The sequence below is a fragment of the Notolabrus celidotus genome, chromosome 18, assembly GCF_009762535.1.
Source record: "Notolabrus celidotus isolate fNotCel1 chromosome 18, fNotCel1.pri, whole genome shotgun sequence".
NCBI classification, from domain to species: domain Eukaryota; kingdom Metazoa; phylum Chordata; class Actinopteri; order Labriformes; family Labridae; genus Notolabrus; species Notolabrus celidotus.
Window position 1 is genome coordinate 15,059,236 of NC_048289.1, and position 17,270 is coordinate 15,076,505.

Consider the following 17,270-nt stretch of genomic DNA (forward strand, 5'->3'; position numbering starts at 1 on the left):
GCACAGGATAAAATTAGCAAAGATGCTGACTAGATAAGACGTATCACTTTGATCCAAGAGGACACAAAAATAGACAAAAACACAAAGTTCCTCACGGGAGCTTTAAGTAATGAAACTGTGAACGAAAATTAATTCAATTTGATTCAAATTCAATCATCCAGAAAGCTGCGTGTCCTTTTTTTAACGGTTTTGGTTTGTGCTTTTGTGGTTTTCAGCAAGCAAGCATCGTGCGTCAGTGGATGCCAGCCCTTACAATGAAGAGCTGAAGCTAGCGGTCACATGGAACAGGGTTGACATCGCTAAGAGCGAACTCTTCAACGGAGACATCCAGTGGAGGGTGAGGATGGAAAACATCCTTTTAGATGTTACATTCAGAAATAAACACATGAAGCGTTCTGAGGAGTGCACATCTAGATCTTTTGGTATGAATAATGTGAACTCCTCAGAATGTAGCTCATATTTAAAGCTGAATGATAAACATTTTTTAAACCAAACAGTATGAAGATTTGGAGGACTCTATGACGGACGCTCTGATCAACGACAAGCCTCAATTTGTGCGTCTCTTCACCGAGAACGGCCTCAACATCCTGGACTACCTGACGTACGGCAGGCTGGAGAGCCTCTACCGCTCTGTGGCTGACGGCACAGTGCTTTATCAACTGCTTCAGCGCCGCCTGGTGGAGCGACTGGGAACTACAGCAAGCTCATCAAACCCGCCGGAGTCTCCATCCAAAGTGGCAGCAGAGAACGTACAGAGCGGACCTGGGACTGAGATTAGCCTGTTTGAGGTTGGTTTTTATACCTCAGATAATTTTCATCCAGAAGAAAAGAAATCAACGCGGATGTTTGTTGATATTCTTCCTTTTTTTCTCTCTTTTTCTCCCTTCAGGTTTCAGGGGTCCTGGAGCTGTTAATGGGGGATGTCTGCCAGCCATTTTACTACACTGCTATTGGCTTAGAACAGATCTCATCCAAGAGAAGAGCTCTCAGGGTACTATTCATAATACTGAGATGTACACACCACCTGTTACTGTAACTCTCTCAACAGCCTTATTTCTTATTTGTATCCATCTTAGAGGGCCAGTAAGCTGCTGCGTGAAAACAGTCCCTATAGAATGAATCGCTGCCTCTATCCCTGGGCTTCTCTCTTCATCTGGGCCGTGCTGCAGAACCGCAGCGAGATGGCCACCTTCTTCTGGGAGATGGTAAAACTCCTGAGTCACAGATAAATGTAGAATTGAAATACTTGCAAGAACTAAAATTTTGAATCTGGTATTAGCAATGACGCTCTAAAATGTAATATTACGATACTACATTGTGTTTGCAATTGAAATATCAAGAATTTTAAAGGAATTCAATTCTTTCATGTCCCTTAAAAAGAGTAGTGAACACAGCAAGTCATACTGTGCCACCCTGTGGATTTTTTAATGGTTTCCAATGGCAGCGAAGTATTCTGAGCAGCAAGTTTCAGGAAATGTATCATGTCAGGATAGCAAACAACAACAGTATGGTGCTTGAAAGGTATAACATTTCTTAGGGAAAGCACAATGTCAGCAATTTGGCAATATGTTACAGAAGAAATCCCTCTAAAATAGGTCAATGCATACAGTATGCAAGGCTTCAGCTTCAATGAGGGCATCAGTTTTACAAGGCTCAGACAGTAGAGTCAAATATGAACTCAGTTTCAGCCGAGGCACTAATTTTAAGCATCGTCAGGCAGGAAAAAATGACATCTATCCGTCTCTTTCCTTCAGCTTCAGTGTGAATCGCTGTCTCACCTCTCACCAAAAAGTTTGAATGCCCTGACTCTTCTTGCATACCTCTCAGGCAGGCGAGTCAGTGCTGAGTGCTCTGAGCGGCTGTAAGATACTGAGGGAACTGTCCAAGCTGGAGGTCGAGACTGAGACCAAACTGTCCATGAAGGAGCTTGCTCAGAGGTTTGAGAACCTGGCACACGGTGAGACCACGGACACACTATGCATTCACAAAAACACATTTTTGAATAGTGAAAACATGATGATCAGACAATACATTTCACTTCCTAAACTTTGTAGTCGGTGTTGTCTTTGGCTCCTCTCAGACGTCTTCAGCTCGTGCTATCGCAGCAACGAGAGTCGCTCTTTCACTCTGCTGATCAGGAAATCTCCTGTTTGGGGTGGCACCACCTGCCTCCAGATGGGCATGGGTGCTGACGCACGGCTATTCTTTAGCCATGACGGAGTACAGGTGTGTCACCACTTTTATTACACTTGTGAGACTTATATAAGGAAGAAAGCAATGGAAAAAGTCCCTGACTTCAATTGAACTATTTTGAGCTGTAAGTAAGCATGTCAAGCTTTTGTGCCAGGGTGTTGACTTCCTTTTTTTATCTCTTGACAAGAAATGATAAATTCCTTCTTTGCCCCTACATCTTCATCCATCCTACACTGCTAGCTTCATAGTCAGAGCTCAAAGTTGCATTTTTCCTTTCCTTTGGTCGTTACACCTTTTATTAGATGTTCTTCATGAATACATTAGGGTTGAGTTGGACAATATATTGTTACAGTATCCATCCTGTGCAGTGAGGGATACTCAACTCAACTCAACTCAATTCAACTTTATCTATATAGCACCTTTGATACATAAAAACATGCAGTCCAAAGTGCTTCACAGAATAACAGAGAGACAGAAAACAAACAGCAATGCTAAAATTATAAAGGGCATGATTATAAATAAAATACTTCAAACTAAAATAAAATAAAATCAATACCGTAAAATTAATAAAATAAGTAATAGTGGAAAGAAAAGTTAAAATAAGTTAGCGTTAACAAGATCAGATGAATACAAGAAATAAATAGATAAATAAGTAATTAAATAAGATAAATAAATGTTAAAGCAATGATTAAAATAATAATGATTAAAATAATAATTATAATAATAAAAATAATAATGCAGTCCAGGACTAAAAATAAATTACTCCAAATAAAAAGCTAGATTAAAAAGGTAAGTCTTAAGTTAAGTTTTGTAAACATCCAGAGAGCTCACTGTTTTGATGTCCAGAGGCAGAGAGTTCCAAAGCTTAGGGCCGTAGAAACAGAAAGCTCTATGGCTGGTGCTTGTGTGAGACACACGAGGAACATTTAAAAGTAGTGTATGGTTAGCAGGTAGTTATGGGAAATAGAATCCTTTCACTACAGGGTCTTGTCTCACCCTGAAAGCTTATTACCCGGCTACTAACTTAAAGTACAAAAACGGTGTCACAAAAAACTTGATTAAAATATAATTTTGTTGATTTTAAATTGATTTATGTATACAGTTTTTGAAAAACTAGTCAGTAATTCCACGGCAATTTGCAGTTCATCCCGATGGAGTCTTATCTGCCTGTTTTGGTTGATTTAACATTAAACTGTTCTCATTCAGCTCCCCTCCTCTGAGCTCTGTGGTTCACACACCTTTAGAAATAAAAGGGTTAAATGTCACAACTTTGAACACTATCATCACCACCGCTCATGATTTAAGTTTCTTTATAGAGGCCGGAAACGTAAAGTTGCTCTCACCTGCTCCGCTTGTTGCTATGAATGCTGGACATCCAAGATGTAAATATCCATGTTGTTTAGCCAGCCGCATTAGCATGCTAACTGAAAATAGTGTTTTAGCCACATTGTTTGGATGTGAATGGAAAGTTACGGTTTCAGCTCACAGTACGGTCTATGGAGTCAACAAGCAGAATCAAAATGTCCCAGTACTCTTTCCAGGGATTGATTTGACATGACCTGTGATCAGTTTGCCTCTGGTGTTACTTATATTAGTGAAACTGTTGTCAAGGGGTCTTGACCAATCACAATCAAGCATCTTACACAATCAGAAGATCATAATGAACAACTAAAATGCAGTTAGTGATTTTCTTTTTCCTTCCAGTCTCTGTTGTCACAGATCTGGTGGGGCGACATGAAGAGGAACACAGAAGTGTGGAAGCTCCTGCTTGCCTTTTTCGTCCCCGTTCTCTGTTACACCAACCTCATCTCCTTCAGGTAAAAATCCACATCATCATTAGAATTATTTCTCCTTTGTAGCCTTTAAAGGATTCAGATCACAAAACTGATGTTGTTCAACTTTCTCCACTTTGCAGGGAAGAGGAAGAGCATCAACAAGAGGAGCAGGGGAAGCCCAATGAGGACGGTCAGGGCAGGGACAGTGACAGCCTCTACGGCACGACAATCTTCTCTTTCTCAGATATTAAGCATATGTAAGGGTCAAAAATCACAACAGCTTTGGTTTGTCAAAAGGAGAGGTTCATCCGTATATCTTAGATGCACTAGTCTATTAGTTTCAAAAATAAAATTGACTGGGGATTAAAGATACACAGAATGCACTTTCCAGTGTTTTGATACATAAAAAATGTGCCACTGTTGTTCCAGTGAAGCTGATGCTCAAGGGTTCCAGTCTCCCAGGTCGGCAACCATCAAAGGTAAGTCCTCTTCAAACTTCCAGACGCTTTTTCCCCTCTGTCCAGCTACTAACCCATGCCACATGATCTTTGTTTCAGGCATACCTCATTCTCACAAAAGACCGAAGCGTCCGTTCATCGTGTCAAGATGGCGCCAGTTCTGGTTCGCACCCGTAACCTCATTTTTGGGTAACGTCCTGATGTACTTCCTCTTCTTGCTGCTGTTTGCATATGTGCTTTTGGTGGATTTCGAGCCTCCGCCGCCTGCAGGCCCGTCCTATACTGAGTATGTGCTGTACTTCTGGGTGTTCACCATCGTGTGTGAGGAGATCAGGGAGGTGAGTGTGGAAGAGCATTTTCCATAACAGATTACTAACTTTGTAGAAAATGCAAATATGATTTAAGCTTTTATTCTGTTATTCCATCTTCTCCTAGACGTTCTTTTTGGGTACGAAGACTTGGCGTCAGAGGATCAGAGTGTACATTCAGGACGTGTGGAACAAGTGTGACCTCATTGCTGTCACGCTGTTCGTCATTGGGTTAATCTGCAGGTATAGACAACAGTTCTCCAGCATATAACTCTACAAAATCCCTCAAAAAACACTCTTTCTTTGAATTACAAAATAACACAATGTATTTGAATCCCTATTATTTCAAAGATTTTGTGTTGAGGCTCTATTTTCACCAGCTTCGGTTCTTGACCCCTTAAATCAAAGCTTTCATATTGCATTTACAATTCAGCTTTATCAGTAAAAGACTTTTCAGAAGTAGGATCCCATAAAAGAGCTCACTTTTGTCCTTACTTTTCAAAGAAAGCTTGATAGGATCAACCTGATCTGAATGTAGACTATTAAGGATTACTGAATCTGGTTTCCACTACTCTAAATGGGACTACATACAACAAATTTCACCCACAGGGGGGTGCCACAGTCTATAAAAATGGAAAGATCTTGACAGGTTTTTTTTTAATTTATTGTTTAATATTGACAATTATGTGGTTTTTATGAATTATAGTACTTTCAATTATTTTACGGGGACAATCCTCACTTTTTTACAACCCTAATGTCTACCTCATCTACTTTATGACCACAGGAATTCAGAAATTCATGACCAAACTATAGGATGACCTCGAGGCGTTTGAACACAAAGACACAATAAAACCGTTCTTACAGAGATATTTTCAGAGTTCCCTTTGTCATGTTTACATCCTGTGTCTTGCCACTTGTGTACACACTCCAGTTGTATTCTCTCAATGAGTTGAGAATCTTCAATAGCTTATCAAGTTGACCACTAGGTGTTGCTCTCACCTCATTCTGTGTTTCAGGATGTTTAAGTGGTCGTATGGATTCGGCAGAGACGTCCTGTGTGTTGACTACATGGTGTTTACCATCCGTCTCATTCACATCTTTGCCATTCACAAACAGCTGGGACCAAAAATCATCATCGTCGGCAAGATGGTGAGAAGGATTGCCCTGAGTGATGAGCCATTCATCTTTTTATATTACAATTTGTCCTTGTATGTATGTTTATTTTCCCCTTTTCCAGCTTTTAAATATGTGGTGTGATGCAAAACATAGATGTGTTTGACATATCTTGATCATGGCAGTTCATCATCTAGGAAATAAAACAACTCTTTATTTTAAGCATTTTCTCAAGTGGACATTAATGTTACGCAGCAGGATAATAGAATTATAATGACAGTAAGTCAACTTTTTTCTCTTGTTTAGATGAAGGATATCTTCTTCTTCCTTTTCTTCCTGGGGGTGTGGCTCATGGCATATGGAGTAGCCAATCAGGCTTTGCTATACTCCTATGACCCTCGATTTGATCGCATCCTCAGGCGGGTTTTCTACCGGCCATATTTGCACATCTTTGGACAGATTCCTGTAGAAGAGATGGATGGTAAGATTTTGTCCGATTGAAATCCCAGAAGATAAAATAGAAAGCTAGGAAATAATTTAACTTTTCCCGTATTTTTTTTTCTCCCCAGTTGGGAAGCAGTGGGACATGCCATGCACGGACAACGTGACACTGATTCAGAACGGTGATGAACCATGCAGAACTATGTACAGTAACTGGCTGGTGGTGATTCTGCTCGTTGTTTACCTGCTGGTCACCAATATTCTACTCATTAACCTGCTCATTGCCATGTTCAGGTAAATAACAAGAAAACCAGTGTCTTTCAAATGGTTCTTTTTGGCTGCAGGCTGATCTTCACTGTACTCTTTTCTTTGCTCATTAGCAACACTTTCGCTGAGGTGCAGGGGAACAGCGACATCTACTGGAAGTTCCAGCGCTACAACCTGATTGTTCAATACCACTCTCGGCCTTCCCTCGCTCCTCCTTTCATCATACTCTCTCATATCAATCTCTTTATCAAGAGGAACATCCGCAAGGTGCCATCCATCAAGATCCACCACTTTGGTCAGTATTTGAACACAAGTCTATTTAAGTTATTGGGTACTGCTAAGCTCAATGAGACAAATGTGGCGTTGCATCTTGCTTGGTTCAGGAAACTTAAGCTAATCTATAATGATCTTTGCCTTCTCCACTAGTTCTGCAGTTAACAGGGAAAGCTGCTAACAGGCTAATGACGTGGGAAACCATCCAGAAGGAGGATTTTCTGACTGCGCAAAACAAGGTCCAGAAAAGCAGTGACTCAGAGAGGCTCAAACGGATGTCTGGAAAGTGAGCATACCTCTTCACACTGACACTGGCTTACTGAAATGACCTATTCCTTAAAATCGATCATGCTGAGTTAAATGTCTCTTTCTTTTTTAGAGTGGATGGTGTCCTGAAACATCTGACACAGAGCAGAGACTTTGACCACAGACTGAGGGCTCTAGAGAATGAGGTACAAACTAAAGCATTGTACTTACTGCACTCATAAATCTGTTCTTCTGTGCTTTAAGTGTCTTTCTTTATACATTCGTGTCATAGCTTTAAGAGTGCATGTATGCTGAGTAGTCCTATCCTATGGAGAGGTTGAATAAATGTCACGCCTCCACATATAACATGGTAACTTATATCATGACATCTAGGACTCAGTGTTCTGATATTGATATCAGTTAGAGATTTGAGGGGTGTATTCTATCCTCCTTATTGGCAAAAGGACTAAAAGCAAACCCTCTGTTTGCCTGCAATAGGCACCAGCTGTGTATGTATAGAAAAACACACTTTTTTAACTTGCACTAAATGATGAAAATAAGATTGCTACCACTCTCCTCACCATAAGTTAAAAGCTTTAATATAACCCACAACTAGTTAGCTTATCGTGAAGATGGTGGGGATATGGAAGCAACAGCTAATGTAAAAGTTAACTCTAACACCTCCTACATAAAAAGATTTTGCTGCCATGAAGGAGCAAAGCTAACTGGTGACAAATAGTACCAGTGTTCAATCTAAGCTAACTGGCTGGCTTTTATTGTTCTCTGTATAGTTATAGAGAGCTCCCGTATAGCTCAGCATTTTAAGTGTGGAACAAGGTGGACAACAGTTGATGTTAAAGTCCTTTACCTTCCATCATTAGTTAGATTTTGAAGGAGCAAAGCAAAGTGTTCACAAATGGTCACTTTTTTATATTAGGCCAGGGGTTGGCAACCTTTAACACTCAAGGAGACATTTGGACTCGGTTTCCACATAAAAGAAAACACCAGGAGCCAAAATGAAGATAACAGTGTATATATTGTTTTTGCTTATGAAATCAATGAAGTGCTACAGAGAAAATGAAAATGTATGTCTGTATGCAAAGAAAACATTTTGAACATTTTAAACTCTAGGGGAAAAAAACACGCTGGGAAGGTTTATGTCTTAAAAAGCCGAACTTAAATTATCCATCTGCAAAACAAAAATGCTGTGCGCCTTCGTGTACCAGAGCGTGTACCAGAGCGTGTACCAGAGCGTGTACCAGAGCGTGTACCAGAGCGTGTACCAGAGCGTGTACCAGAGCGTGTACCAGAGCGTGTACCAGAGCGTGTACCAGAGTGTCGATCTAAATTTGTATTTTTTTTTTTTTTAAGCGTACTATTTCACTGAAAAATATAAAATACATATTTGCAAAATATAAGTGCCGATGTGTGACACCAGCCGGCGGTAATTTTGAAGATTATGATGCATATTTCGAGCGACAAACATTTAAACAAATTAAAGCTGCTTTTTATTTTGATATTACAAGTTCACAATAATCTCCAAATTTAGAATTACAATTTCAAAAGAACTAACAAACAAAAATAAAATACACTTAAATTGATTGCTCATCATTTATTTTCCAAAGCCACAGGGAGCCCCAGCATAAGGATGAAAGAGCAGCATGCTGCTCCAGAGCCACGGGTTGCTAACCCCTGTACTAGGCTAACTAAATAGCTTTTGTGAGCCACATGTTAAAATAGCAAATATCAGTCTTCCTTTCTAAGGCTTTTTCAGAATTTGATTGAATCCTTGATCAAACTTAACTTAATATGTTTTCAATTAAGACCATAAAATCCCACAGTATGACTGTGGAGATGTACAATGAATGGAAAAGTAAACATACTGCATAGACTAACAACACTGTATTGGTAAAGTAGGGATAGTGACCCTTCCTTGTGTCTTTGAGTCACAACACATTGATAAAAAAAAAAGGTTCTGACTCTTTTTGATCCCCTCTCAGATGGAGTATTGCTCCAATGCTCTCAGCTGGATCGTTGAGACTTTGGCACAAGGCAGCACGTTTAAACCTCCTCGGCCTCCACCTACGTTGAGAGGTAATTAAGTACATGTATCTTCACATTCTGCATGTTGGAGTGTCACATGCTTAGAGTATTCACTGAGCTTGTTTGACTTGACTTGCTGATCTGTAGTGTCTCTGTATGCATTCATACCTTGCATGTCACTAACTGTCTCTTTTCTATGCACAGATGCTTTCCCCTCCTCTTCCAGTTCTTCCTGATTCAGCCTTCGTGATGCATTCGCTTACCCAGGGTTGGTTAAAAACAGCCACCCACTGGTCTTATTGTTTTCTAGTCATCACTAGAATCTGTCACCAAAAAGGTGAAATAGCTTTGAACTGAAAAAGAGTGAAAGAAAACAATCTGTCCTTTTTACAGTATTAAATAATGTAAAGAGTCAAGTTTATGGATTTATGATGTGGCATGATATATTTCATGCTATATTGTTTTTATTGCTGTAGTTTTAATATGATGGCTGTCAATCATTTGTTGTGTTTTATATTTTATTGTTACAGTGAAACCAGATCATATTACAAAGACATCTGTCGTTGCACATTTTAATACTTTTGTACTGTTACTTCTAGCCAAATAAGTGCTATAAATCTTTTATTTGTGCTGTAACATTATTCTTTTTTCCTCAATAAATTGTATATACAGTGAATTGAATTAATTTCTTTTGTAAATGTCAATAAAAAAACAACACAGATTTCTTTACAAGACAGCATTTAGCTAATCTTTGTGGAAATCAGTTTTATCTGATTTATTTGTACCACATGTAATTAATTAGAGATAACTCAGCATTTATTTGAATCTGTCAATATTATTTTCTTGTTTTTTTGTCAGAAATGCGATGAAAAGACAAATACCTATCAGATCTTTCTGCTAAAGGTTACGCTAGGTCAAGTGTCCTGTTAGCTCAGCTAAATACAAATATTTGAAAACTATCAGAGATAGTTAGCCTGACTAAAGCAACAATATAGCATGTTAATTATTGTACAGTTTAGTCAAAAACACCTGTTGGGGATTTTGTTTCCCCTGGATATAGACAAGCTTGCAGTTTCCCTATGCTAATAGTCTTTATGCTAGCCAAGCTAGTGGTATGCTGTTTCTAGCTAAATCTCAGGCACTCTGCAGTATTTGTTATTTTATGCATTTTTTTAGCTAGAAACCAAGAACATAATTATTATAAACGCTAAATTGTTTAGCTACATCTTTGAATAGTGATATGGTAAAATTAAATTAAAATTAAACTGATCTGAATTTAACACGAGAATTCCTGTGACAAAGTGAGTGAGCAAGACACACTGGAGAGAAGGGGATACGGATAGTGTGAAAAGCGCACCATGGTGCTGAGTTTCACTGTACCAGAGCTCTATTGAAGGTCAAATAGTGGAGCCTGGCTATTGAAGGAGCCTTCACTGTAAATAGCCGACTGAGCCACCTGTCAATGCACCAGCGGCTCAAACTGAGCCGGGCGGTGTCATCACTTTCTGCCTGTAGCTGCCTCATGGCTGCATGTGTAGATATGTTCCCATGTAAGTGAGCATGTGTGTCTCACTCCTCATGTGTCGTTGAAAGTATGAGTTTGATTTCAGGGCTTCTTATTCCACACAATCTGCAATGCTGCTGAGTCTACATCTCCTTCTTGTTTCCATAATCAAAACCCCTGCAGTAGAAACGTTCAGTACTTCAAAAGTGGGCCTCAAAGCATTTTTGTGGAATGTCAGCTGCAGACGAACACACTGCACGTGTGCAGACCGCCATCATCTCCGTTTCCTTCTATTTACATCCATCACATCCATCACGCTGACATGTTCTCTGCATTGAGGTGCATGGGCAAGCATATTCTTCCTTTGCTGATTAGACTGTGTGAAGAGGTGTTGGTTTAACTCTGTGGGAGTTTTACTACACACGATTTATAACTTCTAATTATCTTGCAAGTCCTTTTCATTTTTTCAAAAGTTACATTTACATTACAGAAGTATGAGTCTATTGGGCCCTTCAGTGCAAACAGCAAAAGTTTTACTTGAGAGGTGTGATAATCTCTTTAAGGAGTTTTTTAACCCTCCTGTTATGATGTGGGTCAAATTGACCCTTTTTAAAGTCCATTTTGGCAATGCCTTCTAAACCAGCGAAATGCAAAAAAATGAGATTTTAAAAAATGTGTAGCCTATTGGGATTTTTTGGGGTTCTGACACTTTTGGATAATTGAGTATGCCCCGGGTCAAATTGACCCAGGAACATTATTGCTGTTCCAGAGATTCCAACATTCCAACAAGAGGGTTAAATAATTTCAATCACTGTAGAATCCCCCATTTGATTGTCTCAAGTTGATTTTATTTTGATTTACATAATTTCTGTTTTAGTGGATTTTCAAATATGAAAACATTTCATGTGCTGCATGACAAAAAATTAGAAAGGATCAATAAAAAACATAAATAAACTAACTGAAAAATGAGAAACGGATATTAACTTTCACAGACTTTCAAATGTGAACATAGCGTGTATATATTCGCTTTCTCCTGCATGAAAGACTTTAAACATCAAGGATATATATATGTAAAAAATAAATTTAGAATTAATTCAATGAAATGAGGCCCATTTTATGATGAGTATTCAACAGATCCACTTTATTTCCATATGTTCCTTTACTTCTTCTTCCCCCTCCCTTCTGTACTTCAACCCACAGCCCCCCTCCTGTCTGCCATATGCACACACCCACCTTCCTAACACACTGGGTTAAGGGCATCAGGAGCATTCTTTCTGCACATGTGCCTCTGTCACTCATGCCAAGCCGACACACAACTACACCACACACCCAGCTGTGTTTCCACTGTGTCCTCTGTGTTCCCAGCACAAGCCCGGTCGGTCAGTGCGTCACTCCTGTCCAGTGCTCCGTAGCTTGGCACAGCACCTAAACAAAATCTCTGAATAAGCAGCACCATAGTTACTTTTTTTGAGGATTTTATTGTTTTCTGAGGGTTAAAAACGAATCAATTTTTTGTCTGTTGTGAAAGAAACAGGGGGACTTTCTTCCAGTGTGGATTTGTTTGTTAAGAAAAGTCCTTGGCTGTGTGACTTTACCAAAATGGCTCCTTTAAGAGGCTGGATGGTGGGGCTCCTGCTGGTTCTACTGAGCCCCCCTCAGCTCCAGCTCTCCGGAGTTGTGAGTGCCCAAGACATTGCCGAGGCAGAGGAGGATCTCTATGCCAGGAATGGAGACGTTGTGGCCGAAGAGGGCGCAACTGCTGAGAGTGATGATGGTGCTGGGGAGGAAGAGGAAGAGGTAGCAGGGGAGGAAGATGAAGGAGAAGAAGAAGAAGAAGAAGAAGAAGAAGAAGAAGAAGAAGAAGAGGAAGAGGAAGAGGAAGCAGAGGAGGAAGAAGCTGAAACTGCTGAGGAGGAGGAAGAGGAGAAGGAGGAGGTCGCTGAGGAGGATGAGGAAGAGGAGGAGGAGGTGGAGGAGGTCGCTGAGGAGGAAGAAGAGGAGGAAGAAGTTGAAACTGCTGAGGAGGAGGAGGAGGAGGAGGAGGAAGAGGAGGAAGAGGACAGTGCTGAGGAAGAGGAGACTGTTGAGGAGGAGGAGGAGGAGGAGGAAGAAGAGGAGGAAGAGGAGACTGCTGAGGAAGAGGAAGAAGAGGAGGAAGAGGAGACTGCTGAGGAGGAAGCAGTAGAGGAGGAAGAGGAAGAAGAGGAGGAGGAGGAGGAGGAGGAAGAGGAGGAAGAAGCAGAGGAGGAGGAAGAAGAGGAAGAAGCAGAAGCAGAAGAGGAGGGCGATGAGGAGGAAGCAGCTGAGGATGATGAAGCAGAGGAGGAGACTGCAGAGGAGGATGATGAAGAGGAGGAAGATTCTGAGGAAGAAGAGGATGATGTAGAGGAGGAGGAGGAGGAGGAAGACGAGGAGGAAGACGAGGAGGAGGAGGAGGAGGAGGAGGAGGAGGAGGAGGAGGAGGAGGAAGCAACTGAAGAAGATGAGGAGGCTGGTGATGCTGAAGATGAAGATGATATTGCTGAGGATGATGTTGTGCTGAATGCAACTGATGTGGACGATGAAGGTATCCCCACTCTTCAGTTCTATTTTGTTTTATAGTTTTTATTATTATTATGTTAAATATCTCCTGCATCAGTGGAGTGTTATACTCTACAGTAGCCCTCTGACATTGTTATGCTAGCTGCAGCAGCAGTAAGAACACTGACACTCATATCAGTCTTAAAATAGACCAGTTTATCTGTGATAGCTGACACCCAGCACTATCTGAAACATTCAGGCCTTTTGTTGAACTAATGCAGCTATTTTGAGACCCCAAAGCAAGGCAGTGCTAGAGCACGTTGTTTTAAAACAGAACCATAATAATCAGCTGAAACAAAACCAGAATGTTGTTTCTGGACAATTTAGTGACCATGAAGTTACATTAATGAAACTAGGTCTACTCATCTGATCATTTGGCTGCTTAAAAATCAAAAAGTGTCTTTGTTGAACTTTTACAGCCAGATCATTTAACATTATTGTAAAAGTGAAGCAGAATTTAACCTATGCTAAGAGCAATTAACATCCGGAAATAAATTATATGATTCCACAGAGGGAAGAGAATATGTAGACCCACACATGCAATATTTTTGAGTCTAATACTGATATCAATAATTGGACTTTAAAACATAACGATCCCTTATTGGATCCATTATTGATGTTTAACTTGTTTAGTTTGTTACCAACTTACATTTAGTCAAGGGTGTGCTTAGGGGGTGGCGTGGCTAAAATATGAATGGCTGTTTGTCATGTAAGAGGCAGGACTGATGTTAAAACAAACTATTTCATCCCTGTTGTATTTTCATGTAGCACATTTTCATTTTTGGGGTACTTTGAAGTGTGTCCTTGGTCAAACATCTTCTTTTTGTGACTTTAAAAAACTAGTTTAGAAGATTCATATTTCAACACTCTTTTTTTTACTTTGTATGGTAAACAAAAAAATAGACACAGGATCGTAACATCTGTATGATACTTTAATGTTGATTGTTTAAAGTAGATATAATTAGCAGCAACCGAAGGACAGAGTAAATAAATGCTTTTCAGTCCACACATGCTTCATGCCACCTATGTGTAAGTCAGATGGATGACCCCAAATCAGCAAAGTCTGCACATGCCCCTTCACTCAGCGTACCAAGATCAAAAGATGCAGACCTGTTAGAAGCTCTACACTTGAACTACATCTCCATATTGTCTTCCCTTCATGCCTAAGATTACCACAATAGTGTAGCGATGCTTGGCAGGTAAAACATTTTTAATGGGGGCGCTGGTTGCCCCAGTGGTTTAGGCACGTGCCCCATTCAGAGGCTTTAGTCCCCATCGCAGTGGTTGGTAGTTTGACTCCAGCCAATGACTCTTTGCTGCATGTCTTCACTCGCTTTCTACTCGCCACATTTCCTGTCTCTCTTCAGCTGTCCCAATAACATGCTGATATTTGCTAACAAACAAAACAAACAGCTGACATTGGGATTTTTTTCTAGCTTTGCGTGTGCTCTGCCATAAAAAAAGAGAAATAAGACCTTTTAATGTTGTTAAATGAAAGTCCTGTGGATCAAAGCGATTACAAAGAACTATAATAAACAACAATATTTACACTGAGTTAGTGGCTGAGATATTTCTCTCAAAATCACAAATCAAACAGCGTTGCTGGAGGAAGTTGGGTTCATCCTCTGGTGACCATGAGAGTGTGTTTTCATTTGTCATACTTGTTGAGATATTTCAGTCCAGACCAAAACTGTACCACGTCCAACTTGCTGACTGTAGGACAAAATTTGCCATCTCAGCATGCTGCTAGCATGGCTGTCAGCTGGCTGTTAGCATGACTTAAAATTGGCTTGCTTGAGCTCTTTTGAGATCTGCTCTAAAAATATATAAAGTAGATTCTGAATCAGGCATTTAGGCCTTGCAATTCCTTGCCTTTTGAAGACAAACATTTGGCTTCATAAGGATTCATTATATCGGCATATCAGGCTGGTATTGGTCTAGCTCTAGAGGCCCCGTTTGTCTTTAGTTGTTGACCTAATATAGATGTGTCAACAGGTGACGATGCAGCAGAAGTTGAGGATGATGTAACTGAAGAAGACCTGCTGCAGTTCCAGCCCGGCTCATTGTGCAGTGTTTGCTCCATCTGTGTGGTAAAACCAATACTGCACAACTTGGACACTCAATCCATGTAGTTATCAATATCTGTATTCATTTTAAGTATAATAAAAAATAAAATTTCATTCATTCCTCTCATAGCACTGCTCTACTGACTGCGACAAATGCCCGTGTGAAGAGGGAGATGAGTCAGATCTCTGTGACCACTGCCAAGTAAGCATCCCCAATGTCTGAATACTATGAGTAATATACAAAGGCATCTTTTCTTAGTAATTCAACTTTTTTTCTTGGTCTTTCAGGAGTGCTCATCCTGTTATCTCTGCCCTATACTGTGCGACACGATTTGCACGCCAGGTAAATATTGGAGATAATCACTTACACTGTGTATGCACCATGTTTGCTAATGTATTACGTCAACTTTGGAGTTTCTTAACTTTTGCTTGTATTGTTTTTTTCAGGTGGCCTTGTTGATGAGCTAACTGGGTCCCTCTTTCAGTAAGAAATTTTACTTACAACATTTGTAGCTGTCAATACGGGCATTATCCTGCTTTTATAGTGAGAATAGAGAACAGATCGTTTTTAATAAAAGAACTTTAAATGTGTCCAATGTTGGAGGTTGACTGCAGCCAATCAGAATCTAGTTTTCATCTACACCAAGGTTTAAAAATGTTTAATAATATGCTTCTTTTGCATCATTATTTCACACTTCCACAGTGAATACATTCATGAATGATATGCAATTGAGTGTTAAGTGAACTCACGCCCTGGCCTTTGATTTACAGGTCTTTTTCCTCTCTTCTCTGAGCCCCTGATGCCCCCATGTGGTTACATAAGGTACTGTGTTCAGGATTGGAGCTGTCCGGATTTTCATACCTTCAAAGCAACAGCAGGGCTCTCACAAGAGCTACACTTGAATCTGACTGCTGATAGAAAAGTAATGACGTGTTAAGGTTTTACCTTAACATGGTTTTACAGGTTTCAAGTAGCATTTATATGAGCTGAAAATAGCTTAATAGGTTCTTTTACTTTTCTTTCTTTTACTTCTGTGCAATTTTGAAGCAAAAAGATGATAATACATTGCAATGGATATATGTGCGTTTTGTAGAAACACTGTAATATAACACGGGAAATGAAGGTGTATTATGATAGGAATCTGTATTCCTGTACAAGACAAAAAAAACCCTACTTCTTATTTATTAAAGGTACAAGGTAGAGCAGTCCAAAGTTTTCTTCTTATTCTTTCTGTGATGTGCATTTCAAGTTGGATCTTTACTCTCTATTTCACACTGTTAACCAGCAATTAAAAAAAGTCTAGATTTATTTGTGAGCATAAACCTCTTTGGTATACATTTGAAAAGAAACTGAGGTTCAATTTAAAGGCGTACAACTTCTGGAAATCCCTCTTTTAAAACTACGACTTCTCTACCTCGTAACCCACAACACTGTATAAAAAGTGGGCGTACGCAATTCTAAGGTATTTCATTCAAAAGGATTCATAACAATAAACTTTGTTGAGAAAAGAAAGTTTGTGAGGTTTCCTTTTTCAGCAAACATTGCAAGCTAACAAGCTAGACAAGGTGAAGATGCCAGTTTAATAGTTAAAACACGGGCTGCTATGTATCAGCTTTCAAAAACACTGCATCCTAACCTTATTGAAGTGCTACTCGATCTTAGTAAGTTCCTTATGACTTTGAAACATTAGATCGTAAGACCTTATACATGTAAAACAGACTTACATGATTAAAAAAAGTATCTGAGCCAAGTTTTTGGACAGCTCTGTTTTCTCAGATATCACAAATGTAACATAAGACATTATAAAGCTGCTTTTAAGCTGAACTGCTCTTACTGTGATAAGTAAACTGAGCTTCATGCGAAAAAATTGTCAAGATTAAAGAAGCCAAGTCAAAGAACAGAACTTTTTTTTTTTAAGTGAACTGTTTTGCTGTCACATGACTGTTTTTAAAAAATCCTTTCACCCTCTAGCAAAACAACTTTTTTTCTGTCATTGACTTTT

At 39.7% G+C, this 17,270-nt stretch overlaps 2 protein-coding genes across 4 annotated transcripts in view; both read left to right on the forward strand.

The window, feature by feature from the left end:
• LOC117829812 (transient receptor potential cation channel subfamily M member 4-like) overlaps window positions 1–9,796 on the forward strand; it is a 20,966-nt gene extending 11,170 nt beyond the window's left edge. Inside the window, exons 10-28 of the mRNA XM_034707497.1 lie at window positions 216–337; window positions 498–788; window positions 890–991; window positions 1,077–1,205; window positions 1,828–1,957; window positions 2,081–2,226; window positions 3,898–4,010; window positions 4,109–4,225; window positions 4,398–4,447; window positions 4,526–4,764; window positions 4,862–4,977; window positions 5,751–5,883; window positions 6,154–6,328; window positions 6,417–6,582; window positions 6,669–6,850; window positions 6,982–7,114; window positions 7,208–7,280; window positions 9,075–9,168; window positions 9,322–9,796. Of these exons, the coding sequence (XP_034563388.1) occupies window positions 216–337; window positions 498–788; window positions 890–991; window positions 1,077–1,205; window positions 1,828–1,957; window positions 2,081–2,226; window positions 3,898–4,010; window positions 4,109–4,225; window positions 4,398–4,447; window positions 4,526–4,764; window positions 4,862–4,977; window positions 5,751–5,883; window positions 6,154–6,328; window positions 6,417–6,582; window positions 6,669–6,850; window positions 6,982–7,114; window positions 7,208–7,280; window positions 9,075–9,168; window positions 9,322–9,353 (2,543 nt within the window). The 3' untranslated portion in view covers window positions 9,354–9,796. The remainder of the gene's footprint in view (window positions 1–215; window positions 338–497; window positions 789–889; window positions 992–1,076; window positions 1,206–1,827; window positions 1,958–2,080; window positions 2,227–3,897; window positions 4,011–4,108; window positions 4,226–4,397; window positions 4,448–4,525; window positions 4,765–4,861; window positions 4,978–5,750; window positions 5,884–6,153; window positions 6,329–6,416; window positions 6,583–6,668; window positions 6,851–6,981; window positions 7,115–7,207; window positions 7,281–9,074; window positions 9,169–9,321) is intronic.
• A 2,424-nt stretch (window positions 9,797–12,220) lies between these two features.
• LOC117830396 (cilia- and flagella-associated protein 251) lies at window positions 12,221–16,780 on the forward strand. 3 transcript variants are annotated; one of them, XM_034708502.1, is made up of 6 exons: window positions 12,221–12,556; window positions 12,623–13,120; window positions 15,250–15,291; window positions 15,398–15,469; window positions 15,556–15,610; window positions 15,715–15,755. In XM_034708502.1, exons 1-6 carry the CDS (start codon window positions 12,221–12,223, stop codon window positions 15,753–15,755), a joined length of 1,044 nt encoding a protein of 347 aa, XP_034564393.1. The 3 variants fall into 3 exon arrangements, 1 of the variants encoding a protein (XP_034564393.1); XR_004634775.1 differs by lacking the exon at window positions 12,221–12,556 and adding an exon at window positions 16,039–16,780 and having other exon boundaries at window positions 13,103–13,187; window positions 15,197–15,291; window positions 15,715–15,751; XR_004634776.1 differs by lacking the exons at window positions 12,221–12,556; window positions 12,623–13,120 and adding exons at window positions 14,731–14,841; window positions 16,039–16,780 and having other exon boundaries at window positions 15,197–15,291; window positions 15,715–15,751.
• The last annotated feature ends 490 nt before the right edge of the window (window positions 16,781–17,270 follow it).

Bases quoted from the DNA above. Each gene is read 5' to 3' on its own strand.
- LOC117830396 (XM_034708502.1), top strand. From the start codon at position 12,221: ATGGCTCCTTTAAGAGGCTGGATGGTGGGGCTCCTGCTGGTTCTACTG. The intron at 13,121-15,249 runs GCTGAAGATGAA...GACCTGCTGCAG, and splicing joins AAGATGAGGAGGCTGGTGAT to TTCCAGCCCGGCTCATTGTG. The intron at 15,470-15,555 runs GTAAGCATCCCC...TTGGTCTTTCAG, and splicing joins ATCTCTGTGACCACTGCCAA to GAGTGCTCATCCTGTTATCT.